The following is a 24,266-nucleotide window of genomic DNA, read 5'->3' on the forward strand; positions in this document are numbered from 1 at the left end:
TAAAGTACTTTTACAGTTGGCAACAATGAGAAAAGTGGTAGGCCAAGGCTGAATGGTTTTTTGAGTACCACCACCATTCATTACTGCATATGTTCAATTCACTTGCTACATATTACAGAAGCCCTATCATTATATTACTTGTATGTAGATATGTAAATATATGTATTTTTAGCTCTAGTATTTTTTCCAAGTCATCTCTGATTTTAAATAGTTTTTTTTTTTTTAATCTAAAAAAAAAAGTCACCTTATTTGAAAGAATGCATACTGACATACAAATTAAGTAATATGTCATCAGTAATATCAGTATATGGTTTCCATGTATGGCAAGAGGCGCTATTTTCCACAAGATCACCGATTACTATTGATAACATCTGGATATTTAGCTCTTTGATGTCAGTGTACAGTGCGTAGAAGAATGCAGTTAATCACAACTAGTGTCTGGAGCTCCTTGAACATCTTGCTATCTGTGAAGTAAATAATTTATTATTTTTATCATAACTTATTATCTTAGAGACAGAAATAAATACTCAAGTTACTACATTTTAAAATTGCTTCTAGAAAACCTTAAGACAGGAAGGACAACTTTGCATGCAACATAAAGGGTTTGTCCTCCTGGTGGTGCAGCGTAAGAGTTCATGAACTATTTGCATTGCTTACAAATGTACAGTAAGTATACTTCAATAAGTATTTACAAGCTTGTTTGAAAAGAAATTTTAGGGATACTGCCACAGCAGAAGTGTAGCACTAATAATTGCTAATCCTGAGTGAAATGGGTGAGAACAGGCTACAATTAGATGTTTTTGTAATTTTGTAAGCTTTCAAGTTTTAAGATTGTACACAGACCTATTCCAAAAGTAAAAGGTGACAGAAAACAACGACTGGAAAGATCAGTATTGCTGACCTGTGTCAACTGGCACTTGTTGCTAACTCCAACTATTACATAGACAAGTTTCTACAGTGTGAGAAAATAGATACTTTGCTTCAGGACAATTATAATACATTTGCCTGCTTCCATGAAAAGTTCCAATTTATAGATGAAAGAAAATAAGGAATTACAGGAGCTTTTTGTTTTGCAAAGTCACAATTTTGAAGACAAAGCTGTTTCAATGAAAAGTTACAAACTCAATTTTTCATTAAAAGTGTCAATGAACTTTCATCTTGCTCTACTAGTAAAATATTTGACCCAGCCCAAAATTGTATTTGCTGATAATTAAGAATATTATAATTATGAACTGTGTTAGAGATACAGTAAGTCACTTAAATACCTATTAATACCAAATATATACTAATATCTTTAATATTTCACTGGCCATTTAAGTTTGAGGCAAGATGCCTGAGATGAAACAGATCAAATTCAGTAAGGTACTGAATATGATCTACTGAATCTACTAAAATTTCATGATGCAAGAGATTTAGGAACAAGTTACAGGGACTTAAATTCACAGCCACTTCTACACAGTATTGCCATGATGTTAAAAATTTATTCTACAGTTAGAGCGTGCTTACTTTGGCCCAGGCAATTTCTGAATCTAGATCAGAAAGCAAGCTCTCTGAAGTGGACTTCTGCACGAGCTCAGCCTCAGTGGTAGCCAGCCACTCTGACAAAGAGGCAGACTCTTTCCTCATTTTGCGTGCCAGCTGGGATGCTCTTTCGAGGTCTTGTTTTCCTTCCGTCACCTACAAAAAAATAAAAGGGAAAAAAGAAAACAAAATTAGATTTTAAAAGATAGCAAAAATGAAAGTGCTGGCCAGCTAAAATATCCACCCAAATATATAAAATCCTTGCACCTTAAGACTGTCTTGCATTGGGGAAGGATCCTGAAAAGAAAAATCATTTATAAACATCTGCATCTTACTATACAAAGCAGAATATATAAAACCAGAATAATTTTAAATTAAGATACACTTAAAGGAGACAAAGAAACCTGCATACCAACTTATTTATAGCTAGTGGTCACCAAATTGATGTTTAAACTTTGTTTGTTATGATCCTTTAACTGAAACTCAAGGGGATATAGAATCCAGTCAGTCAGTCACAACTGTAAAATTCAGTTCCTTTTTGTATTTTGATAGACCTGCTAGCAGAAAGCTGTAAAGAAAAATTTCACTGAAAATCTAGTCTGCCCTTGAAAACATCTCAGTAAAGTGAATATGAAATTTGATGTTTGCTGCAGTATAATCAATTCTATTTCACACTGGCTACACAATTAGTCTGGACAAACTTTAACACAGACTTGGGAATAAATCCAACTATAGCAGCAAGAATCAATTGACATTTCAAAAAATTGCCCTCTGTCTCAGCTTAGTGTTTTGCATGTATTTATTCAAAATAATGCACTCTTTGAAGATCTAAAAAAAATAAATTCAGGCATAAACAAAATCATAACATTATACTGCAAATAATTACCTTTCTATCCTTTCCCAATTTCTTGTCTACATGTTTTCCGAGTTATAGATGTACAGGTTTCACTAGAATCCACACCTTCGTGAATGTTCTCCACTTTACAACAATAAAATATTTCCTAGGGCCCATTTCAAGATATTCCAACAATGTAATCTGGCCACTTACCTACAGCTGCATTCACAGAGCACTGAACAGGCATGAGTCTGCTTGGACTTCTGTCTTAATTTAGGTAGGAAAAGAATCCCCTATTTCCCCCCTGCCCACTAAGGGTTTAACCATTTTTAAACACTTCACTTTGATAAATAACTATTCAATTACTAAGAAAATTACTCAAATCAATATTTAATGCAGTTCATGGGAAACACAGGTTTGCCTGCATTTTCTGTTTCATACTGAGAGCAACGCTTTAGATGGATTACGATTAGAAACCATCATGACACATCCTAAAAAAAAATTAAAATCGACTCGAACTTCTCATATGACAATCTGATAGTAAATTATCTTGCAGGCTGGTTTACAGACAATAGAAGGTATAACAGTGCTCAAAGACTTTAACAAATAGCAGGCCAGCTTTGCCAGAACGATGAAAGCTCTGTGAACCTTCCTTTCTTCAAGGCTACCTTCAGGAACACTCTGTGAGCACAGGGGTCTTGCACAACTACAGGGTTGTGATGTGTAATCTTTCATCTCTCAACTGATTGCTCCTGGATGTAGCAACTAGCCTATACAGTATCAGCTTCAGAATCAAACTTAAAACAGCATCTGACATCAAAACAACAAAGAAGATAATTTATATGCAGACAAATGTTCATATGTACATTTGTTTTTCTTACCTGTGCCCCCAAGTCATTGTAAAGAAATTTCAATGCTGTCAGTTGTTCATCCATCCCTTTGGGATTATCTGTCTGTTGTTTCTGTACAATTTGCCTTCCTGTCTTGATTACAGTTTCGACCTCCAATTTCACCTCACTGAGGGTCTTATAGAGTTTCTAAAAACACAAATATGTATATTGGTGATCAATTCGTAGTGCAGATTTTCAGACTTTGCTTCATTTGGGGACCTGACCATCAGATTGCACTTAAACTCTGAGCTATAGATTAAGAGCAATGTCTGCCAAGAAGATTTCAAACTTCTGATGTTCCGTATTTTATTCTAGTTTTAATTTTCACCCCAAAAAATAATTATCCCAATAATTTAGCAGTGTTTACTCCATAACATCACCACATGTGGCAAGGCTAACATTGTGATCTGTACTTGATGTTTTGTATAGTATTTGTTTTGTTCAAATACTAAGAACCAAGCAAATTTGCCCCTAGAGTGATGATTCTCCATACCACAAGGATGAGCCAGGGAAGGGAGTTTATAAAAAAAAAAAAAATCAGCTGTTCCTCCACATCTGTAATCAACAATTCACTGCTTTTATGCCCACATTCTCACCCAGAAGAATTAGAGGGTTTTAGTTATCAATTGTTCTGTTGGCCTTTTGCAAAGAGTTATAACAGTTCCATCAAGACTTTAAGCAAAATTTCCTCGGGAGAGAGTTTAGGCAAGAAGAATCACACAAGAAACAAACACCCCCAAGCATGAGTTAAGAACATTGCATACTTACCATGCACCTGTCCAGATGAGCTTGGATTACATCTGGGTCAGTATCCTTCACATCCAAGACATGAAGTTCTGCTTTTACACCATCCAACACCCGCTTGCAATCCAACATGCGCTGCTCAAAATTGGCTGGTTTCTGGAAAAGCTGATACTTCGTAGACACTTCACGGAGTTTTCTCTGTTTTAATGAATATTATATTAAAAGATTGTTTTAAATTAGTATCTGCACTTCAAAAAATAAAATTTAAAGCATCTCCCCCTACAGATTCTAACTCGCTTCTCATGCGACCACAACTCAGTACACATGGCAACACTATTTGCCAAGCCAAATTCCATCACCTATTCCTAATCTCCACCTGAGGTGCAAGAGCGCTATAACTCTGTACCATACACTTTCAAAATATCCATTCTACTAAAACAGAGACTTTCTAATTTTCAGCATTTATCCCATGATACTTATGAAATTTAAACTTCCTTATTCAATTCATCTAGTGCTGCTTGTTTCCTAATGAAAGCATGTAAAAGCATAACCTATTTACTCTGAGGTTCGGTTGACCATACCGAGCAATTTACAGGTTGACAACAGAATTGAAAACCAGAAGCTCTCCACATTTAAATTCTTAGTGTGACTCTCATATTTTTACCTGCAAAGCATCCAGCTGAGTTCCACCACGGGGAGACCTGCATTCAGGAGAAGCAGGAGGGAAAGAGCGAGCACTTTTCTTGAGCTCCTCTAAGGTGGATTCGTGAGCTGCAATCTCAGCTTGAATCTTCTGCCACATCATAGAAACAGGAAGAAAATGTGTTACAAAATTGCTTACAGAGAGGGGAAGAGGAACTTGCTTACCACCTACTACCCACCAGAAGTAAATCCACTTTGTAAAAGTTAAACACTACCAGGTTTATTTTGAATATTCTGCCTCTGGTGACAGCTTGCTAAATTGAAAGCCATTAAGATTGCTATTCGATACAACCTTCTTAAAACAGGAAAACAATCCAGATTACAAAAGCTATCACCTAATACATGAGCGCAGGACTGAAATGAAGCCTTCATGAATAACTAAGTCTAGGCTGAGCGCTATCATGAAATATTTCAAAATGTTTTGTAGTGAAAAGCTATACTGGAATACCTGGGCCTCCTGGGGCATCTGAAAGGCATCTACCCTATCAGTCAGGTAAGATGTCAGCTGTCTATCCAGCTCCGCTAAGTTTTCCTGCAAGACCTGCAACATGTGGTCGGTTTCTCGCATGGTCTGAAGCTGCTGTTCCAAGGCAATCTGCCGGCTCACTGCCTGAGTGGGACAGAAAGGTAAGACAAGATAGAGCAGTAATTCAATACAAGTTATACTACACTTTCTCAAAACAAGGTGGGGGAGACCCAAAAAATCCTATGCCAGCAAGACTGTCTAAAAAGAGCAAAAGCAAGCCCCAGAAGGCAGCAATGTTTGAAGCCTACTGTGATTCATATCAGTAACTGACAAACAGCAACATAAAAGGAGAGTTCTGTTGCTAGATATACAGGATAGTGAAAACTGGTCTCTCCTATCACCTCAGGAAGAAAGTACTCTGTTAAAAATATACCAGTTTCAAAAACTAGCTATTCAATGGGATTGGGGACTTTGTAATACAGTACAGATCAGTATTGTCTGATGTGTAAACTTGCACATTTTCTTTCAAAACAATAAACTCTGTCTGTTACAGTGTGAAAACAGAGGTTCACAGTTCCTTCCCTCCATTGCCTCTCCCTTCAACAGCAAAACTTCTAAGTTCATCTGAAATGTCACTACTTGCATGGGAACACAAATTCCCCACTATCAACACATGCACAGACCTGTGGGTGCGTACATACACACACACAGATGTGGAAAGTTAACAGCCCAGTGTGTCAGCACTGCAGCTGCCAAAGCAGATAGTTGGCAATAAAGTACTGTTGTAACAGGAAAAACAATAGTGAATGCTAACTTAAATGACAGCATGTAGCCCCCAGCTGAGGGCATTGCATTCATGTTGCTCACTGTAATGAGGATGAACTGAAATTCCCTCTGTGACTACACTTTGGCAGTGGCAGAAAAAAACCTCCCATCCTACAATTTGGCAGGGGCCTGTATTAGCAGGATACAGAACACAAGTTACAAATTTATGCAACCTGAAATACAGCTAGTCTTCCTCTACTTCTTAAATCTAGAAAAGATTAAAGTATGAGAAGAGGAAGGGGACAACATAATAGATGGGGAATGAGAAGAATGTTTTCCTTCTGTTCCTTATTCAGAAGATGTGACTTCTTCCTAGCTATTTCAAAGAGTGAAAATGTCACTTATTCATGTTCCTCATTTTTACAGTTAGTGAGAAGCTCACCACTATTTATGGCAGTAGGAAGGGAATATTAACCTCAGTTATTGAACTGTCCCCCTTGAGGCTGGAATTGCCTTTTTGTCAAAATTACCTGGAAAAATACCAGGGGGTCCCTGCAATGGAAGGGTGTGCAAGTATGCAAAACAAAACCTGACTCAAGTCGGGGGTGGGGGGCGGGGGGCAGGGGGGGGAAGCATCTTGCTCTTAGGGCATTATTCCAAATTGAAAACAGCTGACAACATTGTGAAGGTTTTTCCTCTTTTCCTGTATTGCAGTCCTGCATCTATGAATTCAGCTAAACAGGAATCATGTCAGACCACTGAGCTGAAAAACCCACTCTACTTCAACCCTGCCCCCAAATTCTTACCAAATGACTCAATTCCTCATAGCGGGCATTGAAAGCCTCCAATTTTTCACTGATGATATCATCAAGAATCCCTCCATCAATCAGTGTCTGCCCAAGTTCACGAATCTGGGTTCGATTATCAGCTGGATGACGCAGGACTGATTCCAGGGACTAATTAGCAGAGAAAGTTTTAAAGGTCAAGACACCGACTATTACTGCATTTTCAGAGATGGAAATCTGGCTGCATGCATAGAAGTTTTACACTTCAAATGTCTTGAGAGTGCTCTAAAAGCATGAATTAGTTATGGCTTAATCCATGATGGCACAAGGCAAATACAGTGGTCATTTTGCTTTAGATAATTAAACTTCACAGCACTTCTCGCCTATTCACATCATTTCACACTATAGTGCTGCAAGGAATTAATCAATTTACACAGGACAGGAGAGAGCATACAATTTTATCATGGTACCAAGTACAGCACAATCATGTACAGCAAAATTCAACTCTGGTGGAAGTATATCCATTCCAGATTGGATATGGAAGTATATCCATTCCAAACATCCATTCCAGATTCAGAGCAATATGTTCATTTGACCTGAAGAATCAGAATATTCAACACATATTTCAGTATTCTACTGAAGTGTAGAATTTATGGGTTTTTTTAAACAGAGCTATCTGAAAAGTTACCAATCCGATAGAATGACTACAATACCTCAAGTGCGTCATTGACAGCATCCAACTTATCAGGCAGATTTTCTGTCATTTGCACCCTTTCTTCCAGATTGTTTAGCCAAGCTGTTTCTAAATCAAGATACTGAAGCAGCTCGATCCAACAGGACCACACCTCCTAAGACCAACAGTAAAAACATAAATTAGCCTAGACCGCCAGGCATAGGTCATATACCCTATGAACAGCTTAAAGAAATTATGTTTCTGAGACATTCACCTAAAATAGGCAAGTAGAAAATATTCAAAAACATGCCATAGCACAGTAAGTTCTAAACAGAAAAGCCTGCAACTGTAACAGCAAGATAAAAAGAAATATGCAAAATACACATAGTAGTCTCTATGCTAAATTTACTCATGCTAAAATTACCACTGACATCCAGATTCTTATAATGATTTAAGAATGTAACAAAATGCATCCACTCCTCTTGAAAGATAGGACATACACAACCTACTCCAAACTATAATCACATGTTCTAATTATCATCGTATTTCAACCTTTAATCTCTGAGAAGTTTCTTTTTGTCATTTTGGAAGACACACAGATGGATAACAGAGCTGAGAGACAGGCTTACTTATTTGCACAACTGTTGATTACAATACAGGTTATAAAAGCAAAGTTAGATGGTGTCTCATGGATTCCAAGGATGTCATCTCAAGGGAAAGTAATCGTGGAAAGGAGCCACAGCAAAATGAGTTTATGCTGAAGCTACTGGATTCAGTGACAAAACTGGACATTTTCAGTGTCCTTCTCTATTCTTCTTCTGCCACCTGCCTCCATTTTACTAAGCTGAGAGCTATCATTCTTACCTCCAAAGTGTGGCATTTCCCCCGGATCCTATTGCACAGTAGCTGGTAGTTCTCCAGCACAACGTTCAGCTCAGTCGCCAGGTCCTGACCGCTAGACGGCACTTTGGCAGCCAGCATCTTGATGTTGTCTTTGAGAATCTTCACCCGCACCTCTTTTTGCAACACATCCTCCTTTGCTCTCTGCCCAGAGAAATGTATTACATGATCAGCCCTCAATTGCCAGATGTCAGCTATTCACCACTCAAACCAAAGATAAGCAGAGCTTAACCTTGGAAGAGTTGCTGCCAAAGTATTCTTGGGTCTGAGCACAACAAAATATGGCACTAACTTGCATGGAATTCAGATTATGCTAGTATGCATTGAAAAATCCTATTTTATTAAACATACAGACATATTTACCATTTATGGTTTGTTCATTAAAAATCCATGACTCAAAGCAAAAAATATTAAGTTCAGTGCTATTTATACGCTAGCATACAGATATGAAAAAGAGAAATGAACTAGGAAAAAAAAATAGAAGTTTGCTAAAAACAAGCATATCGGGGAGAAAACGGTAGGGTGAATTTACAGAAGTTATGAGTCTCAGAGCTCAGTAACTATCTCCCAAAGTTATCCAGGAAAGATGATGTAATTACCTGGGACACATGCAACTACAAAGTTGGGACCTCTCCCACAGCTGTTGGGTGCACTAGAGGAACATGCAAAAAGGACAACCAGAAGAATTCCTTCAACCCAACTGCACTCAGAGGAGCTTAGTAACAAATACACAGGCTAAGCACAGTACAACTCCCAACACACAGGCCTGGAGATAGCTGGAAGACAGATCACACAGACCAGTCCGAGCCTGTCTCCGTTGAGACAATTAGAAGGCTCCAGAAATAGAGACTGTCCTATATCTCTTTCTTTTCGGGTTTCAAGGACAGTTTTATGAAGTTGAAGTACCTCTGATATATAAGGCACTGCACTTTATGGTAGAATTTAGTACATGACAGCATTATTGTTACACATACTGCTCGAGATGTCTTCTAAATGTAAGGCAATAAAAAAAAATGCCAGTTAATGGAAGGGCAAAGAATGGAAAATCTGGGGAACATATTATTTTATGGCAGGATTATCAAAAACTACCTAGCCTCATGTTAAACGTACTGCTTCAAATGTCAGCAGGAGTTCCACTCTCTGTTCAAATGAGAGCAGAATTAGGCAAGCTCAAAACTTTTTCAAAACCTTATGCAAAAATACTCCTGGTCAAATATATAGAAAAAGTGTTCTTTCCCAGTCTTAAAAGTAGTCCCAGCATAATATTCTTACTGCAAATGAAAAAGGATACGCAAGTGTTACAGTAAGCTTACTGGCTCACTGATATACCTGCTAAATTTAAAAGTACAGAATATAATCTGGATTTGACACAGGTAAATGTGCTCAAAGTCTCTCAGATTTGCTAATGAAAAGAAGGTTCTTTCTTTTCTTGGCTTGTGTTCAGCAGGCTGTCAGACTATGTGATCTCAAATGGCTTCAAAGGACATGAATATATTAAAATACTAGTTAAAGACTGCTTCACAAAGCCCCTTCAGAAAGATAAATTCAAAACTTCAAATAGATTTGTCAAAGCACTTGTAAGGGAGACAAAAATTCTTTATTTTATGCTCCATCAAGTAACAGTGTAGTGGATACTCGTTTAAATAATGTGCATACAAGTCAAAACATTTGTGAAGATATGCCTGAACTCTCAGATTTAAAAGCAGAGAGAATTACTGTTTACTCTGTATATAAATCCAAGAAAATTATCTATTCAACTGGTAATTTATAATGAGACAAAAATAGCTCCTTCCTCTCCATTTTTTTGGCCACCAGTCCCAAAATCAGAGAAGCAGGGACCAGCATTACTGTTTGCAACAGATGAGGAACACAAGATAACCTTCCAACAGAACTGTTTTAAACTGCTTTTCTACATGTGAAGTTACTATATCTAGGGGACAAGAAACTGAAGTCCAACAGCTAGAAGCAGAAGAATATGTTTTCACAAACACTAATTTAGACAGGTATAATATCACCTTTTCTTTCTTTCTCAAGTCTCGTCTCCTGCAATAAGTTTCCATATTCTTAGTGTTTAATATGCTATACATAGCAAGTCTGGCTCAACAGCTGGGCAAGCTGCTATTCATTATTAAATCCCTACCCCTCGTGGCCAAATAGAACATCTGCTTTTATAGTTTGTGCTTTAAAAACAAAAATTCCACAAAGCAAAGCTGAAAAATACCACTAATCTTGTCATGACCTGAGCTCCTTTCCACATAGATAATGCCACAAAAGGTCACAATTAAGTTTTGTTTCCCTTTAATCAGGTCTCTACAATGACCTGGTATTCCTGACCTTCATTTCCTCCACCGCATTCTCTAGCTCTTCAGGGGACTTGTATTCAAAATCTTTCTCCAAATATTCTTCTTCAGCTTGGGTCATCCATTCTTGCATCTCTGCCAAATCCTTCTTCAGATTTACAGCTTTTTCCTGACTTTCAGACAGGCGATTTTTCTGACTAACAACCTAGAATCCAAGGTGGAGAAAGAAACAGCAGTTTTATTACTTAGATGTCCTTGCTTATGTGAAAAATCACAAGTCTTTGTTAAAACATTTTACTACGAAAACACTTTCAGGCCTTTTTAATTAACAAAAGACTTTTACATACACACACATGAACTCATGATCCCTTTTTAGCAGATCAACAAAATCTAGAGGTGAAAGAAGGAGGAAAATGACCTTTTTTTCCCTCATTGCATGTAAACTGGTAACAATCCCTGAAAAAATTCAGACAGAAAAAAGCCTCTTCTGAACACAAGTATCATATAGTTAGATATATCTTTACACAGAGCACTAAAACACTCTTGAGGCCTCACTTCTTTCCACAGCCCAGGCAATCTGGATTCTATATCACGGCAAAGTTCTCCAACATAGATCCTCGCCAGGCATTGCAACTAATGAAGTATGTTTCTACAGACAGCAGAAAGCTTCCACCCAAAAGAAACAACCAAATACACCAGACTGAAGTGGGAGGCTATTTATAGCCATTTATTTTTTAAAGCTGCTTAGAAACAGGCAGAAGTTACACAGGGCCAGAATAATATTCCAGATTTCAGGAACAACAGAACAAAAAGGTCTGATTTCCCTCTCACCCACCCCAGAAAGAGCAGCATGAGGCAAACTGAACAAATTAGTTTTTAGTTACCAACAATTAAAGAGTTCACTGTGTTCCTTCCAGTTAGGTCCTGAGAATCTGTACTGAGAAGTGCATGTATTCAAACAAAACTACCATTGCACAGGTAACCCCTAACATATTTGCCCTTCTGAAGGATTCATTGGGCCAAGTTGGATTTCAGCCACTTTGACAGTGGAACAAATAAAACATACTCATCCCTCTGTTTCACTGCTTCACTTCTTCACCATCCTACCAATGCCACACAACCGAACAAACAGCTGCAATAACACGCAAGCACTAGCAACGTATGGAGAACTCACCTGTTTGCTCAGTTTCTCCCATTGAGTCTGGCAGTCTACTAGCCTAGACTTTGCCCAAGTATTTATGCTTGCAATAGGCTGAGCTCTTAAAGCAGACTCTACTTCTTTCATCTCTTTCAGTGACGGTTCAATCGTCTCCATTTCATTAACAAACATCTGAGCACATATCAGAGAAAATGAATGTTGTTCTTTAGCAAGACATTACATAAATTTATAGGATACCAATAATTTTGTAATTTTTAATTATTCCAGAGAAACTAATAAAAAAAGCACACTGATGCTGCGTTCAATACCAGACTGTTTAAAACAATCCTTCAGTGGCCCAAAACATCAGAACAATGCAACTAAAAAACAAAATACAGCTTGCCATACACAGTGCAAACATTCTCACATGCCAAAAGTCAACACCGGAGCAACGCAAGTTTGAAGATTATGTGCACTAAATACCGAGATGTTTCTGGCATACCTCAGACTCATATTCTTCTCCCAGAAACAAACATTTGAAGGTACACTGTAATTACGTACTATAAGATGAATTTCTACTTATTTGTGATCATTATGTACCACTAGCTAGGAAGGAATCTTACTTGTAAGGCACATACAATTCCTAAACTCTAGGATTTTCATCAGAGTTATTTGCTTGTTATTTTTATTGCCTTTGGGAGTTTAATGCAGAAAGCGCTTCTCACTCACAGATTCAATTCCCTAATCACAAAATTGGGAAAAATATGTAAACATTTTCAGAGGAAATAATGTCAACTTGTAGATGAGTAAGATGAGTATTTGTAAATATGGTGAAGACCTTTGAAAAATACAAAGTGTTATGGCTACACACAAGGAACCAATTAAAATGTGCCCTGAAGAAAGATAAGACAATTTTTCTGGCAGGCTTTATGGAATATGCCATGGACAATATTTAATAATACAAGCAAAATAATAAAGAAGAGATGCTAGTCATTATTTATTTCAAAAGATTCCTTAAAAGAGCAAAACTCACTGTGCACTGGTCAAGTTGCCTTTGAAGTCCTTCTGTATCTCCTTGAACAGCCTTTTCTGTCATTAAGAAGTCTTTCACACCATCCATCCACTTCTGAACGACTTTTGAATCAGCCTAAATCAAATATAGCAATGAAGAGTTGATACAATGTTGTGATGAAGAATGTATGGCTGTTGCATTTCAACTTCTAGCAGCGTCAAAAGAATATTCTACAAGCTCCTAGCATTGCCTTGGTTTTGGATCGGACCACCTTTGGTTTAAGGTTTTGTTTTGGTGGTTTGGGTTTATTTTCCCCCTCCAATTTCTCTGTTCTCAAATTTATATGAAAATTAAATTCACAATACTGATATTCTCCCATCCATGCCACAGCATGGTTTAATTGACACTGTGCTGCTCCAGGCTATCCATCCCACAGAAACCCAGGATCAAGTAAGGAGGCAAGCATGGCTTCAAGTACGTGGTTACCTTTCACATGAAGGACCTGGCTGAAGGCTGAGAATAGCATTTTCCTGACAACAGAACCCACGTATGTCTGCTTCCACCACACTCATTCGAGAGACATATTGCACTCCAAGGAAAAGAGAGGGCCCCATAGAAATATATGTGGAGAGAAGAGGAGGGGGTAATGCGAAACATATTTGACAGGTAGAAGCTATGCTGGGAAAGCCATTCGCCTTACAGAGAAACACAGGCATAAAAGGAAAATACCACAGTGGATTAGACTAACCACTAAAAAAAAAAAAAAAAAATCTAGCTGTTTGAGGCCAATAGCAGCTACTGTACTCACTAGAGCAATGCACAGGGGAAATAAGGTAAATGCATATACAACTTCAGAGTTATCTGACCTAACATTTGGCAGTTGCCTTATATCCTGCAATGAGGTAGGTGGGGAGGGAAACAGGAGGGTTGTCATCTCTTTCCCATGCAATTGTGGATGTTCCCAATCACCTTCACAAAAAAAAACGCCACAGATTTAGAGCAGGAAGAAAGTTTTTCCTTGCCCTCGTTCAACTGAGTTATGTGATTGTCATTTTTTAATAATATAGTTGGACTTTTTTAATCAACATTTTTGGACTGTTTGGTTGGGTTTTTTAATAGATGGCATCTTTTTATTCTGACACATTTGTCATCACAGAGCACTGTTATTGAGAAGCCGAGTCAAAGCTCATCAGCTTCACCTTCTACTCCGCATGTCACCGAGGACAAAAGCACACAGTTCATTTCCTTAAAAACCTTACAATAACAGTTCTTTCAAGATCAATACGTTACACACTGCTTCTCAAAAAAATGTCTGCACTAATGAAAACCCATTAGACTAAGATCATGTTTATTTTTAGGCCGATGCTACCATCAGAGGTCAAAGTCATGACATTTTCTTCATTCCTTTTCCATTTTGGGGGAATTTCCTGCAGCTGATTAGCCTGAAAATCATTTTCCAAAAAACAGACCCCAGGAGGCTTAACAGTGAACCATGGCTTAATGTAAAAAAATACATATTTATAAAGACTTCCATTTGACAAGGCATTTTAGCATATACCTAATTTAGCCTGCTTACAGTAAGCTACTTATATAAGTAGCTGAAGTGAATTAAACGGGACTACTCACAAAGTTAGGCACACATTTAAATAACTTGCTGAATCACAAACCAAGTCTACAGAAGTTTAATGAAGTACATGCTCCTGCACTGTGCAGGTAAATAATTACCAACGGTCAGATACCCAGGGTAGGTGGTTGATGTACAAGAGCTCACAATTTTTAGACATGAACTAAAACACTGGATCAGTTTCTAAAATTTATTCCAGGCAGGAACAAAGATCAAGTGTTTTGAATTTTAACTTGTTCATTCCTAGAAAAACCACATGATGTACAGCCATGCAGCAGATTTAAAAGTACTGAAGGTGATACATAATCAGACACAGCAAGCCATGCATTATTAGAGGTACAACAACAGAGAATACAAGATACAGAAATTTTCTTCTAGATGCAAAACTGATAAAATGAGCCTTGTCTACTTTTCCCATCACGTGACTATTACAGACAGTCTCACAGTAAACCACAGATCATGTCACTAATGCACGTGTTGTCAGCTTGGGGGAGCCTCTGTCACATAACAAATCACAGAAGAGCCACCTGAGCGGCAGGACCCACAGGCAGATCTGCCACTGACTTGCTCATCAGACTAACAAGGACATTTTAAGCACTGTTCACCTGTCTGCTCCCTGTTACAATGAGAATACTTACATTCAGTTTCTTTTCAAAAACCTAAATGTGAGGAGCGCTGTTTTGGGAAATGCCAGTTTTTAAAGGTGAATTAGGAAAAAAAGAAACATGCAAAATAAACCAACACTTGTATGTAGTTGCACATGACCACATGTTCTCCAAGGGCTGCCATTCACTTACTCCTTTTTTTTTTTCTTTTCTCCCCCACTTTTTTTTTTTTTTTTTTTTTTTTTTTTGCGCTTTAATAGCCAGACCCTTCATCTCCTCTCTTAACCAAAGAGATTCCGCCTAGCCATTCTCCAAACTAATCCTGTATCTCTGGTATCACATCTCCACTACTGACTCATTCAGTGTCTGCACCAGGACCACATACCCAGTCTCCCGTATCCAGCTTTCTTGCAGTGCAAGTTCCATCCTGATCTGTCCAATGCAGTACAAAACATTTTTATTCAGCTTGCCCCACATTCTCATTTTTATTCATACAGTGCTAGACTAGAAAAATCTCTGTAACGATTAGTACCACTCCTTCAAAAGGAAAAATCAGAGAATATAAATACATGACTGTCCATCCACTGACAGCTTTATGAAACACTTAGAAAACAAAGGAACTGTGTACTTAAAAATTCAGTTCATGAGAAAACACCCCCACTGTAAGCCCCATATTTCTACAGATAACACCACTATGTATTTCTTCCATTTTCAATCATTTAATAATTACTTCCATTGTTTCTTCTGCTTTAATTTCTTTTTCAGCTTCTGTACTTCTTGTTAAGATAACAGGAAAGTTTTTAATGTCTCGCTCAGGATAAAATTCTGTTCTCAGATCTATACAACAGTGCGCGACTTCAATGCTCTGCTCTCCATAGCTCTGCAAAACTCCCATGGGCATAAAAATCCACATCTTTAATCAGTGACTGCTTCATATACATGGTGGTACCAACATCATTTTGGACAGCTGTGGAGAGCAGGGCACTTCATCTTTGGCTGAAAAAAAATTAATAACTGATTACTAAATAAAAACCTGCCAAGCTAATACTGCACACGTGTACCCTACTCTCAGATAAACATGAGAGAGAATTCCAGTTTTCAGGAGCCATTCTTCACCCAGTTAAAGCCGTGATTTAGGAATAGGTGCATGTACAGATCACTCAACCAAACATGATTCAAGTGCAGAAAAGAAGAGTTCTACACTTACAAGAAACTAAGGGAGAAAAAAATGCTGCTAAAACTGATGAGGTAAGTGGGCCTTGCTCGGTGTAGCTACAGATAATCAAGCCAACTGGAAAGCTGCAATCATTTGAAGAACAAGACTGATAGAAAGTTGGTGCACAAAGGACACTGAGGCAGGGTTACATGCAGAATATTTATTCTGTCATGGTAGATAACTAATAAGTGTAACCAGAAAGAGAGGGAAGGGAAGAGCACGAGACATGGTGGGATATTGCATATTTAGGTCAAAGTCAGGAGAAAAATTAATGAGGTGGTGGTTGCTGGAAAGTAATCACCAAGGGCTTGGCTAAGCCTTAGAAGTTAATTTTTTTAGGCTCCTGTACAAGCCCGCTCACTTTGGGCAGTCAGCTCCTGCTGACCAGCAGCATCAGCTCCTCCACAGCTCCACATCATCCCACAGGCTGCTGCAAGTAGGTACAGAAGGATGGGTTTGAAGGAACCAGACTAAAAGCAGAAACTCTTTCAAATGTAGGCACACAAGTACACATATTCCTGAACATGTTTTTTAAGGGGTAGGGAGGAACAGGGGGACACAGCTTTTATCTTTATGTTTCAGGTAATACAACCTAACAATATTACACAAATATGTTATATAAAAGAAATACACATTTTTCCTCTGAAAACCCGCAATTCCTCCTCCTATTCGTAAGTTGGCTGTGGCTTCCATTTACAAGTTCGCTTGTCTAGACTGGACTACCATATGTAAGCTATTCATACACACACATCCCACACACACTCTGCTAGGAGCAGCTCAATTCCTGAAGCAAATAATTAGTGAATAACACTTTATGAGCAGGAGCAAGGTTTTCCCTCCAGCCTTTTTCCCCAAATAAAAGTTTTCATGGGAGCATGGGTGTGCACTCTGCTCTTAACTGTCATTTAGTTACCATCTGTTACCCCTACTATGGCTTCTTCCAGGTTTCTGGGTTTAAAAAAAAAAAAAAAAAAAAAACTTGAGGCTTTTACTAGTTCTGAACCATAATCAGCAACAGCTTGTCCAACTTTCACTGCAACATCATGCAAGTCAATTACCTGGCCTTACTAACATAAATTTCAGTTTAAACACGTGTCTACTTGAGTACTCATTAAAGATCCTGTCTGGCTTAAAATTAAAAAAAAAAAAACCAAAAACAAAACAAAAAACCCCACACCCACACACCACCACACAAAAACCCCAAACCCACTTAGTTTAGTTTGAATCCACTATCAAATAAAAGCACGGTTTTCTGCTTCAGAGGGAGGGGAGGAGCGGAGAGCACGAGACTGAAAGAAACTTTTGGGGAAAAGTGGTGGTGTGCATGCATGGCACCAATGTTCTGAAGAGAGTGCACACAGCAAGTTTCTTATGTTTATAAATTGTATGATACATACTCTGTTAAATGGAAAAGAATGTAAATAATTCCACACATTAAAATACATTTAATGCATGTGAAAACACAGATTTCTTTTAGCTAATGCACATATGCCTTCATCCCAAGAGACAAGAGAATCTCTAAAAGCACCTTCTTGCTTTTTGAAATTTAAAATATAGTATGAAAATAATATGAAACTTAGTTAAAGTCTCTTTCACCATTACTCTAGGAAAAAAAAGGGCACTATATTTGGGCTTTTATACTGCTCTGATCAGCTTATACTTTCAAGCTGATACTGAATAATGGTTAGTGCCTATTTAACTTTTGGGTCACAATAATATTGCCATAGACTAAATCATGATGTATTTAGTTTTCTTTTTTATTTTCCCTCTCCCCAGAGGCATATAAATAGCTTCGAGAAGGGACTTGAAGCAAACACAAAGAAACCAATCTAACCAGTAAATATTGAGTCAACCTCGGCTAAGTTACTTAAGCACTTATCTCTCCCCTCTTTATCAATGGGTTAAACATCTAAATACCCTTTAAATACCCTTGCTTTTAATCCCTTCATTTTTAAAGCATTGGAATGTTCTGTTATGCAGGATTTCATACGTGTGTGTGTGTGTATACACACACACACATATATATATATATATAAAAATATAAAAGAGTGCTGATTAATCTTAATTCTTTAACTCTCCTTCCTGACACTTCAGAGGCCATCTGTTGGAACTGTAAAACTCACTATACCTGAACATTTTCTTTACTTCCTTTTTTAACAGGTTGTACTAATTCTTTATTACTGTTGACAGAAACCCCACTTGAAGGAGCAGGTTTTCTGTAGCAGGTATGGAATTTCAACTTTAGATGTCAAACTAGTAAGACATAGGGCATCTGACACCAACCACAATAGAGGGCACTCAGCCCCTGGTGGGATCAAGCTCTCAAAAGCACAGCTGACATGCCCTTGACTTTAGTGTAACCTTTGCTTCTGGTATTGAAAGATGACGAATGCTAATTTTAAGTGAAAAGTAATTCTATTAGAAGATAAAATAATATCCTGGGCATGTTAAAAGTCCTCTGTCACCCTGTTACAAACACACTATATATACTTCCAGCCTCTGCCAAACTAGTGGCCCATCAACATTTCACTTCTCAATCAGTATCATCTGGACTCCTGCAGGAAGACAGACAAAGAAAGGGCTCTAAAACAATTGAGTTATGTAATAAAAAAATCCTTTCATTTTACCTCAAATATTCTCAACTTGGATGTAATTTCCTCCAGTAGTTTAACATCTTTGGAAATCTTGAGCTTTAACTTGTCCCAGTGTCCCTGCACATGCTTGAACTCTTGCGTGTAGACCTTTTTTGTATCCAAAGAAGCATGTTTCTCCAAAGCCTTTGTTTCTTCAGCAAGTTTATCTACCTTGGGCTTCTGGGCTTCCAGTGTCTCACAAACTGACTACAATTAAAACAAAAGAAGAAAAAAATGTCTGCTTCCAGTATTAGCCATACAACAAGTACACACTTACATACAAGTGCAAGTACATCAAAGGTTTTGTTGTGCTGAGCACAGATTCGGTGAAGAGTGATATTCCAGTCACTGCAGTTATTGCAGCAGAGATGTCCAAACAACCTTTTAAGCAGCAAAACCTTCAGCTGCTCTACTGATACAGTAGCAGCGATTACAGAATGGGCTGTAAAGCTTGGCCACAGAGCTAAACACACCCAAGAACCTATGCCTCTCCTGTGCTATCCAGTACTGGCACTCAAGTTAGCAAACCGATGGCTACACTACACTGCAGTCACACAAGAAACTGCAATGTAGACATACCAGGACCTCAGGTTTTTCATTCCCTCCACAGATACTTATTTTTTTAAAAAATAAAACAAACAATAAAGCCCACACAACAAGCTGAGTATGTCCTTCCAAGTTTCGCAAAGTAAAATTATTATAACATCTAGCTGCAATGAAAGCTCTGGATACTTGAGTTTTGAAAGCTGCTCTTCCAGCTGGAATACAAGGAGGATACAATCTGAATATATTCACTATGGCATTGCTGATATGAAGAGTCACTTGAGCTGAAATAGCTAATTTCCTAATATTAAGGAAAAATAACAGCTGAAGGTACAAGCCAAGATGTGAAAAACGCTGCCACTTCATTAAACTGGTCATTTTGCTTATCTTGCTTGAAATTTGTTTGACACACACATTTGGAATGAACACATGAAACCTTTACTAATTTCATGAATTTAACTTTGCTAGTACATACATTTAATGTGTACATGTGGGATGTGTGTGCATATATTTTACTGAGGAAGAATCTTCTTTTCGGTATGTTTATGCTCCAAATTTTACTTTGTATTTACAGGAAAGAAACAGGATAAAGTATACCATTTCTTCTAAAAAGATAGGTAGTGAGGCAGCAATGAGACTGGGAAGAGGGATGCATATTTCTGCAAACAAGAGCTTTCTGTGCAGGGCACTACAGACTGAGTCAATCCCTGGCTTGGGTCTATGCCCGAAGCACTTATCAGTGCCTGCTACAGTGCAGAAGGAGCTGAATAATCCCAGGTCCACAAGCAGCTCATCATCTATAGTTTGTTCCCATCTCCCATCACACTCTTTAAAGCTCCCACACTGGCATGGTACGTCCTTTCAGGTTAATTAGTCTCTGAAGAAAAGGAGAAGGAGGGATTCTGGCAATAGTAGGAAAAGACAAGCCTCTGAAGACTAAGTGCCATTGCAATTCAGCCAGCGTTACGGACCAGAAAATCTCTGCCAACTTTAAACAATACAGAAGCAACATTAGAGGAGAAAACCAAAGAACTCAGAACTTTTTTTAATCTGCTGGTTCAAAAAAACCAAAGCACTAACACCCCTGTTTACTGGGCTTTTAAAAATACCTATATATGATCACTCTCTGCTGAATAGAGAAGGATAGAAAGGCAGACGCAGCCTCTCCCCACCCAGCAACTGGAGTTCAAGAGCTCCTCCAGAGTCACCTGCAGCCCTCTTATATGTCACCACACAGGGAAAACTACATGTTTCTGAATTAAGCATGATTCCACAAAAGCAGTGGGGGACAGTGGAGGGGGCAGGAAGTTTTGGGGTTTTGGGGGTTTTTTTCCCTTTTAAAAAAAATAAGGTACTGAGATGCACGATTCTCTCCCCTCACTCCAGCCCTGCCCCAGTAACTGATATTTACAAAGCAACTGTCATCCATAGATTTTCTTTATATTGCCTTTATAGGCTCATAATAGGAAACAAAATACCATTTCTACTGGACAGAATTTGTGCATCAATTACCTTTATGGCTTGCAAGCACTGTTTCCCTTTGAAAGGCAATCTGGAGGCCACAGGACTACTTACTCTTTCATAACAGCCAAGCAGGATGAAACAGGATGGATTTGTTAACTTGCTGAACCTCAGAGACAGTTTAAGCAGGCAGGCACCCCACATCTGGCTAGGCGATACCCAGTGCTTGAAGGAGAGGATTACAAGCCTGCACACCATGGCCTCACTGGGAGGGCAGAGGCAGGGAGCCTGCATTGCCACAGGGGAGGGACATGGCCTCCGCAGGACAGCAAGCCCAAGCAGGCTGGGCATGGGCACGGCTGCCAGGTGGCTGCAGTGCGGCTCAGGCAGGGAGAGCTGAAAGGCAGCTCCCAAGGGAAGGAAGGGCAGGCCTCAGCTCCTGGCTTTCCCCACAACCATGCTGAGCAGCAGAGGAGTGGACCTTGGATCAGGTCACCAACCTGATCCAACTAAGCTCCTAGAAGGGGGATGCTCCCAGGGCCCTGACATCTATTTTGGGGCTCCTCAGCACAAGAGAGACATGGGCACACTGGAGAGAGCCTGGGGAGGCCACCAAGGTGGTCTGAGGCACTGCAGCACTTCAGAGAAGATCCCTCAGAGCCTCTTCTTCCCCTGGCTGAGCAGTCCCAGCTCTCGGCCTCGTCTCCTGGCATAGGCAGCAAGAGAAGCTGTGAAGTCTGTGGGCTTGGAGATATCCAGCCCTTGCCTGGACACGTCCCTCAGCAGCCCGTGGTGACCCAGCTTTCAGCAAGCAACCCCCCCACAGGCCACTTCCACACCCCGCTCCCTGATCAACTTCCCTCTGAGTAACATTTCCGTTACCCCACGGAAAACAAGGCAGCAGAAAGGAGGATGACAGTAGCTGAATAAGCAACTTTCTCGCTTCAGTGTGAAGGTTAAGAGTTACCTTTGCCTGCTGCAGGGCCTTCTCAACCTTACTGGGGTCGCTCAGTCCGCCGGTGATGGACCGCTGCCTGCACTCCAGCTCACTCAGCGTGTCCTTCAGCCGCTGCAGGGAGTCCACGTAGTCCTGGCTCGGCTGCCTTTCTGTCTCTGGCGTTGTTAAAAGGAGTAATGGAACAAAACACAAGGTAAGGAAATAGACACGAGACCCAAATTATAAGAGATGTGAACATAATCAAAGTTATCAGAATCATTTAGAAACAAGAAATCATGTGATATACACTTGTACATTGAATCCTGCTCAGACCTTCCAAGAGCTAAAAAACTCTTCTGCTGATGGCAGTGTTTTTTCCTTTAAAAAATATTAAATATATATATAATATATAAATAGATATTATATAGAATATAATAACAAATATACAATAACAATTGCCCCCCCCAAAAAAATTTAAAACCTCAATCCCATTTTTAGAATTTTCTTACACACTTAAGCACCTAAATCTCTTGGGGTGAGTGGAATCAATAGTACTTGGGATTTTGCATGCCTAAATCCTCACAATTTAGTATTTTTCATTTTAAAAAGTTTAGACAGAGCTACTATTTATATGCAAACACACAAACATATCTAATGTATATATTATATAAAGTATAGCGTATATAATAGCCATATATTGAATATAAATTTAAATATACACACTATAGTAACTATATATGTATGATACTATTTTATATACAACACACATACATAAAATATATATTACTGTAGCAGTAGGGTTTGTGGTTTTTTATTCATTTTTATATACATATACACACACACACACAAATATATAAAAATAGCAGCTTTCAGCCTGTTGCCAGATCAGAGACACAATCTGGGAAGACTGAAAAGAGAATTAAAGTTTGGATGGAGTATCTGCTTGCAATCTTTGACTGCATCTCAGATTTTGCTCGAGCCAGCCCTCTGTGGAATCCCAGGCAGGAGGCAGCACCTCACTCTGGCATTTCAGAATGAAAACATCAGATTTAGAAAACAACAGCGAACAGGATTTTGGTTGTAAGACCCATACTGTGGTATGCACATTCTCTGGCCTTGGATTCCTAAGCAATTTCATCACTGCCGCAAGTGAAAATTAATCTAAGCCGTGTTCTAACTCACCAGGTAGCTTTTCAACAGCTTACTGTCAGAACTGTCACACCATTTGTAACTAAGGAATAAGTCAACATTTCTAGAGAGAATCAGACTTATCCAGCTTCCTCTTCTCATAAAGCCAGCGTCAATTTGGGGGGGGGACGGGACGGGGGGGGGACGTGACAGTGCAAATAGGTGCACTGTCACTAAACTACAGCAAATCCTGAAGGAGAAGAAGATAGTTAAAATAGCCTCCCATTGTAAAAAAAATTAAGTCACAATTCCCATAAAAAATGCCCATAGAGATGGGACTGAGCACCACTCCATCAGGGAATTTTCAGAGGCTCAAAGAAGAGCCCTGAAAGGGGCTGGACTTCTGTCAGTCAACGCCTGCCAAGTTTGCAAATGCTCAAGTGCCACCACCAGTTTTTTCTCCCCGTTATATGGCTCTAGAAGTTCTCATACCTTACAGCAATTTAAACTATGCGATAAATAAACAACTGAAAGCCCGAACTGACATTTCCCTCTGTTCTTTAGCAAACACAATCTGCAGAGAAATTATCATTCAAAAAAATTTACAAATACAAATTTAACATATTATGATATATAAGGTGTTTTTACCAAGTAATAACTGGTTCATATATACTAATAATGACTGAAGTGATGTGTGGCATGAAAAAATAAGAAGTATTTTTGTCACATCATGAAATAATTACCGAAATACACAATACCAATAAAATTATTCAAAAGTACATGAACTCAGAACAGCCATAAAATAATCATTCCTCACAGTAAGAATGAAAGCATACCCTGTAATTTGAGCGTGGCAGACAGATACGTTATTCATACAGTTTTCCGCATGGATATAGTCAAAGCATGCAGGCCTTCTGCAACACATTATATAGATGGCCTAACAATTTAGTAATTGAGCCAATTTTATTATACACAGAATAAAGTGTTAATGCTCTTCCATTTGGGGCCATTAGCAAAACGCTTCCTTGAATTCCTCAGAAACAAAATGAAAACTAAGGAAAAAAATCTCCTTATAGGTCTGTGCTCTTTCTATTCAGCTGTAAAATATTACCAGACCTACATATTTTGTGCACTACATTTAAAATCCTTTAGAAGCTAGCATGACTGGTTTGAATGCTCATAATGAAATTTTTAACGCAACAAAAACCCAAGTAGGAAGTGCCTGAAAAGCAAGCCAGATTCCAAATCACTTCAAAGATGAAATTTCCAAAAGGAATTATGTATGACTAATGTGCTCAAAGTTGTGAAAAAGAATAAATTTCACATGTGCACTTCAATTTTACAAGGTTCTCTTAATCTTCCATTTTTCATTTCTAGTAGTATTATTT

The 24,266-nt window shown here is 38.6% G+C and overlaps 1 protein-coding gene across 1 annotated transcript in view; it reads right to left on the bottom strand.

Moving 5' to 3' along the window:
- The window catches only part of UTRN (utrophin), a 394,273-nt gene that overhangs the window by 264,394 nt on the left and 105,613 nt on the right, over positions 1-24,266 (bottom strand). Inside the window, exons 22-34 of the mRNA XM_075499063.1 lie at positions 21,781-21,926; positions 18,804-19,016; positions 12,753-12,866; positions 11,756-11,911; positions 10,616-10,786; positions 8,246-8,425; positions 7,422-7,556; positions 6,730-6,879; positions 5,141-5,302; positions 4,655-4,783; positions 4,015-4,188; positions 3,238-3,393; positions 1,507-1,677 (exon numbers count right to left, since the gene is read on the bottom strand). Of these exons, the coding sequence (XP_075355178.1) occupies positions 1,507-1,677; positions 3,238-3,393; positions 4,015-4,188; positions 4,655-4,783; positions 5,141-5,302; positions 6,730-6,879; positions 7,422-7,556; positions 8,246-8,425; positions 10,616-10,786; positions 11,756-11,911; positions 12,753-12,866; positions 18,804-19,016; positions 21,781-21,926 (2,057 nt within the window). The remainder of the gene's footprint in view (positions 1-1,506; positions 1,678-3,237; positions 3,394-4,014; positions 4,189-4,654; positions 4,784-5,140; positions 5,303-6,729; positions 6,880-7,421; positions 7,557-8,245; positions 8,426-10,615; positions 10,787-11,755; positions 11,912-12,752; positions 12,867-18,803; positions 19,017-21,780; positions 21,927-24,266) is intronic.

This window comes from Mycteria americana, chromosome 3, assembly GCF_035582795.1.
Source record: "Mycteria americana isolate JAX WOST 10 ecotype Jacksonville Zoo and Gardens chromosome 3, USCA_MyAme_1.0, whole genome shotgun sequence".
NCBI classification, from domain to species: domain Eukaryota; kingdom Metazoa; phylum Chordata; class Aves; order Ciconiiformes; family Ciconiidae; genus Mycteria; species Mycteria americana.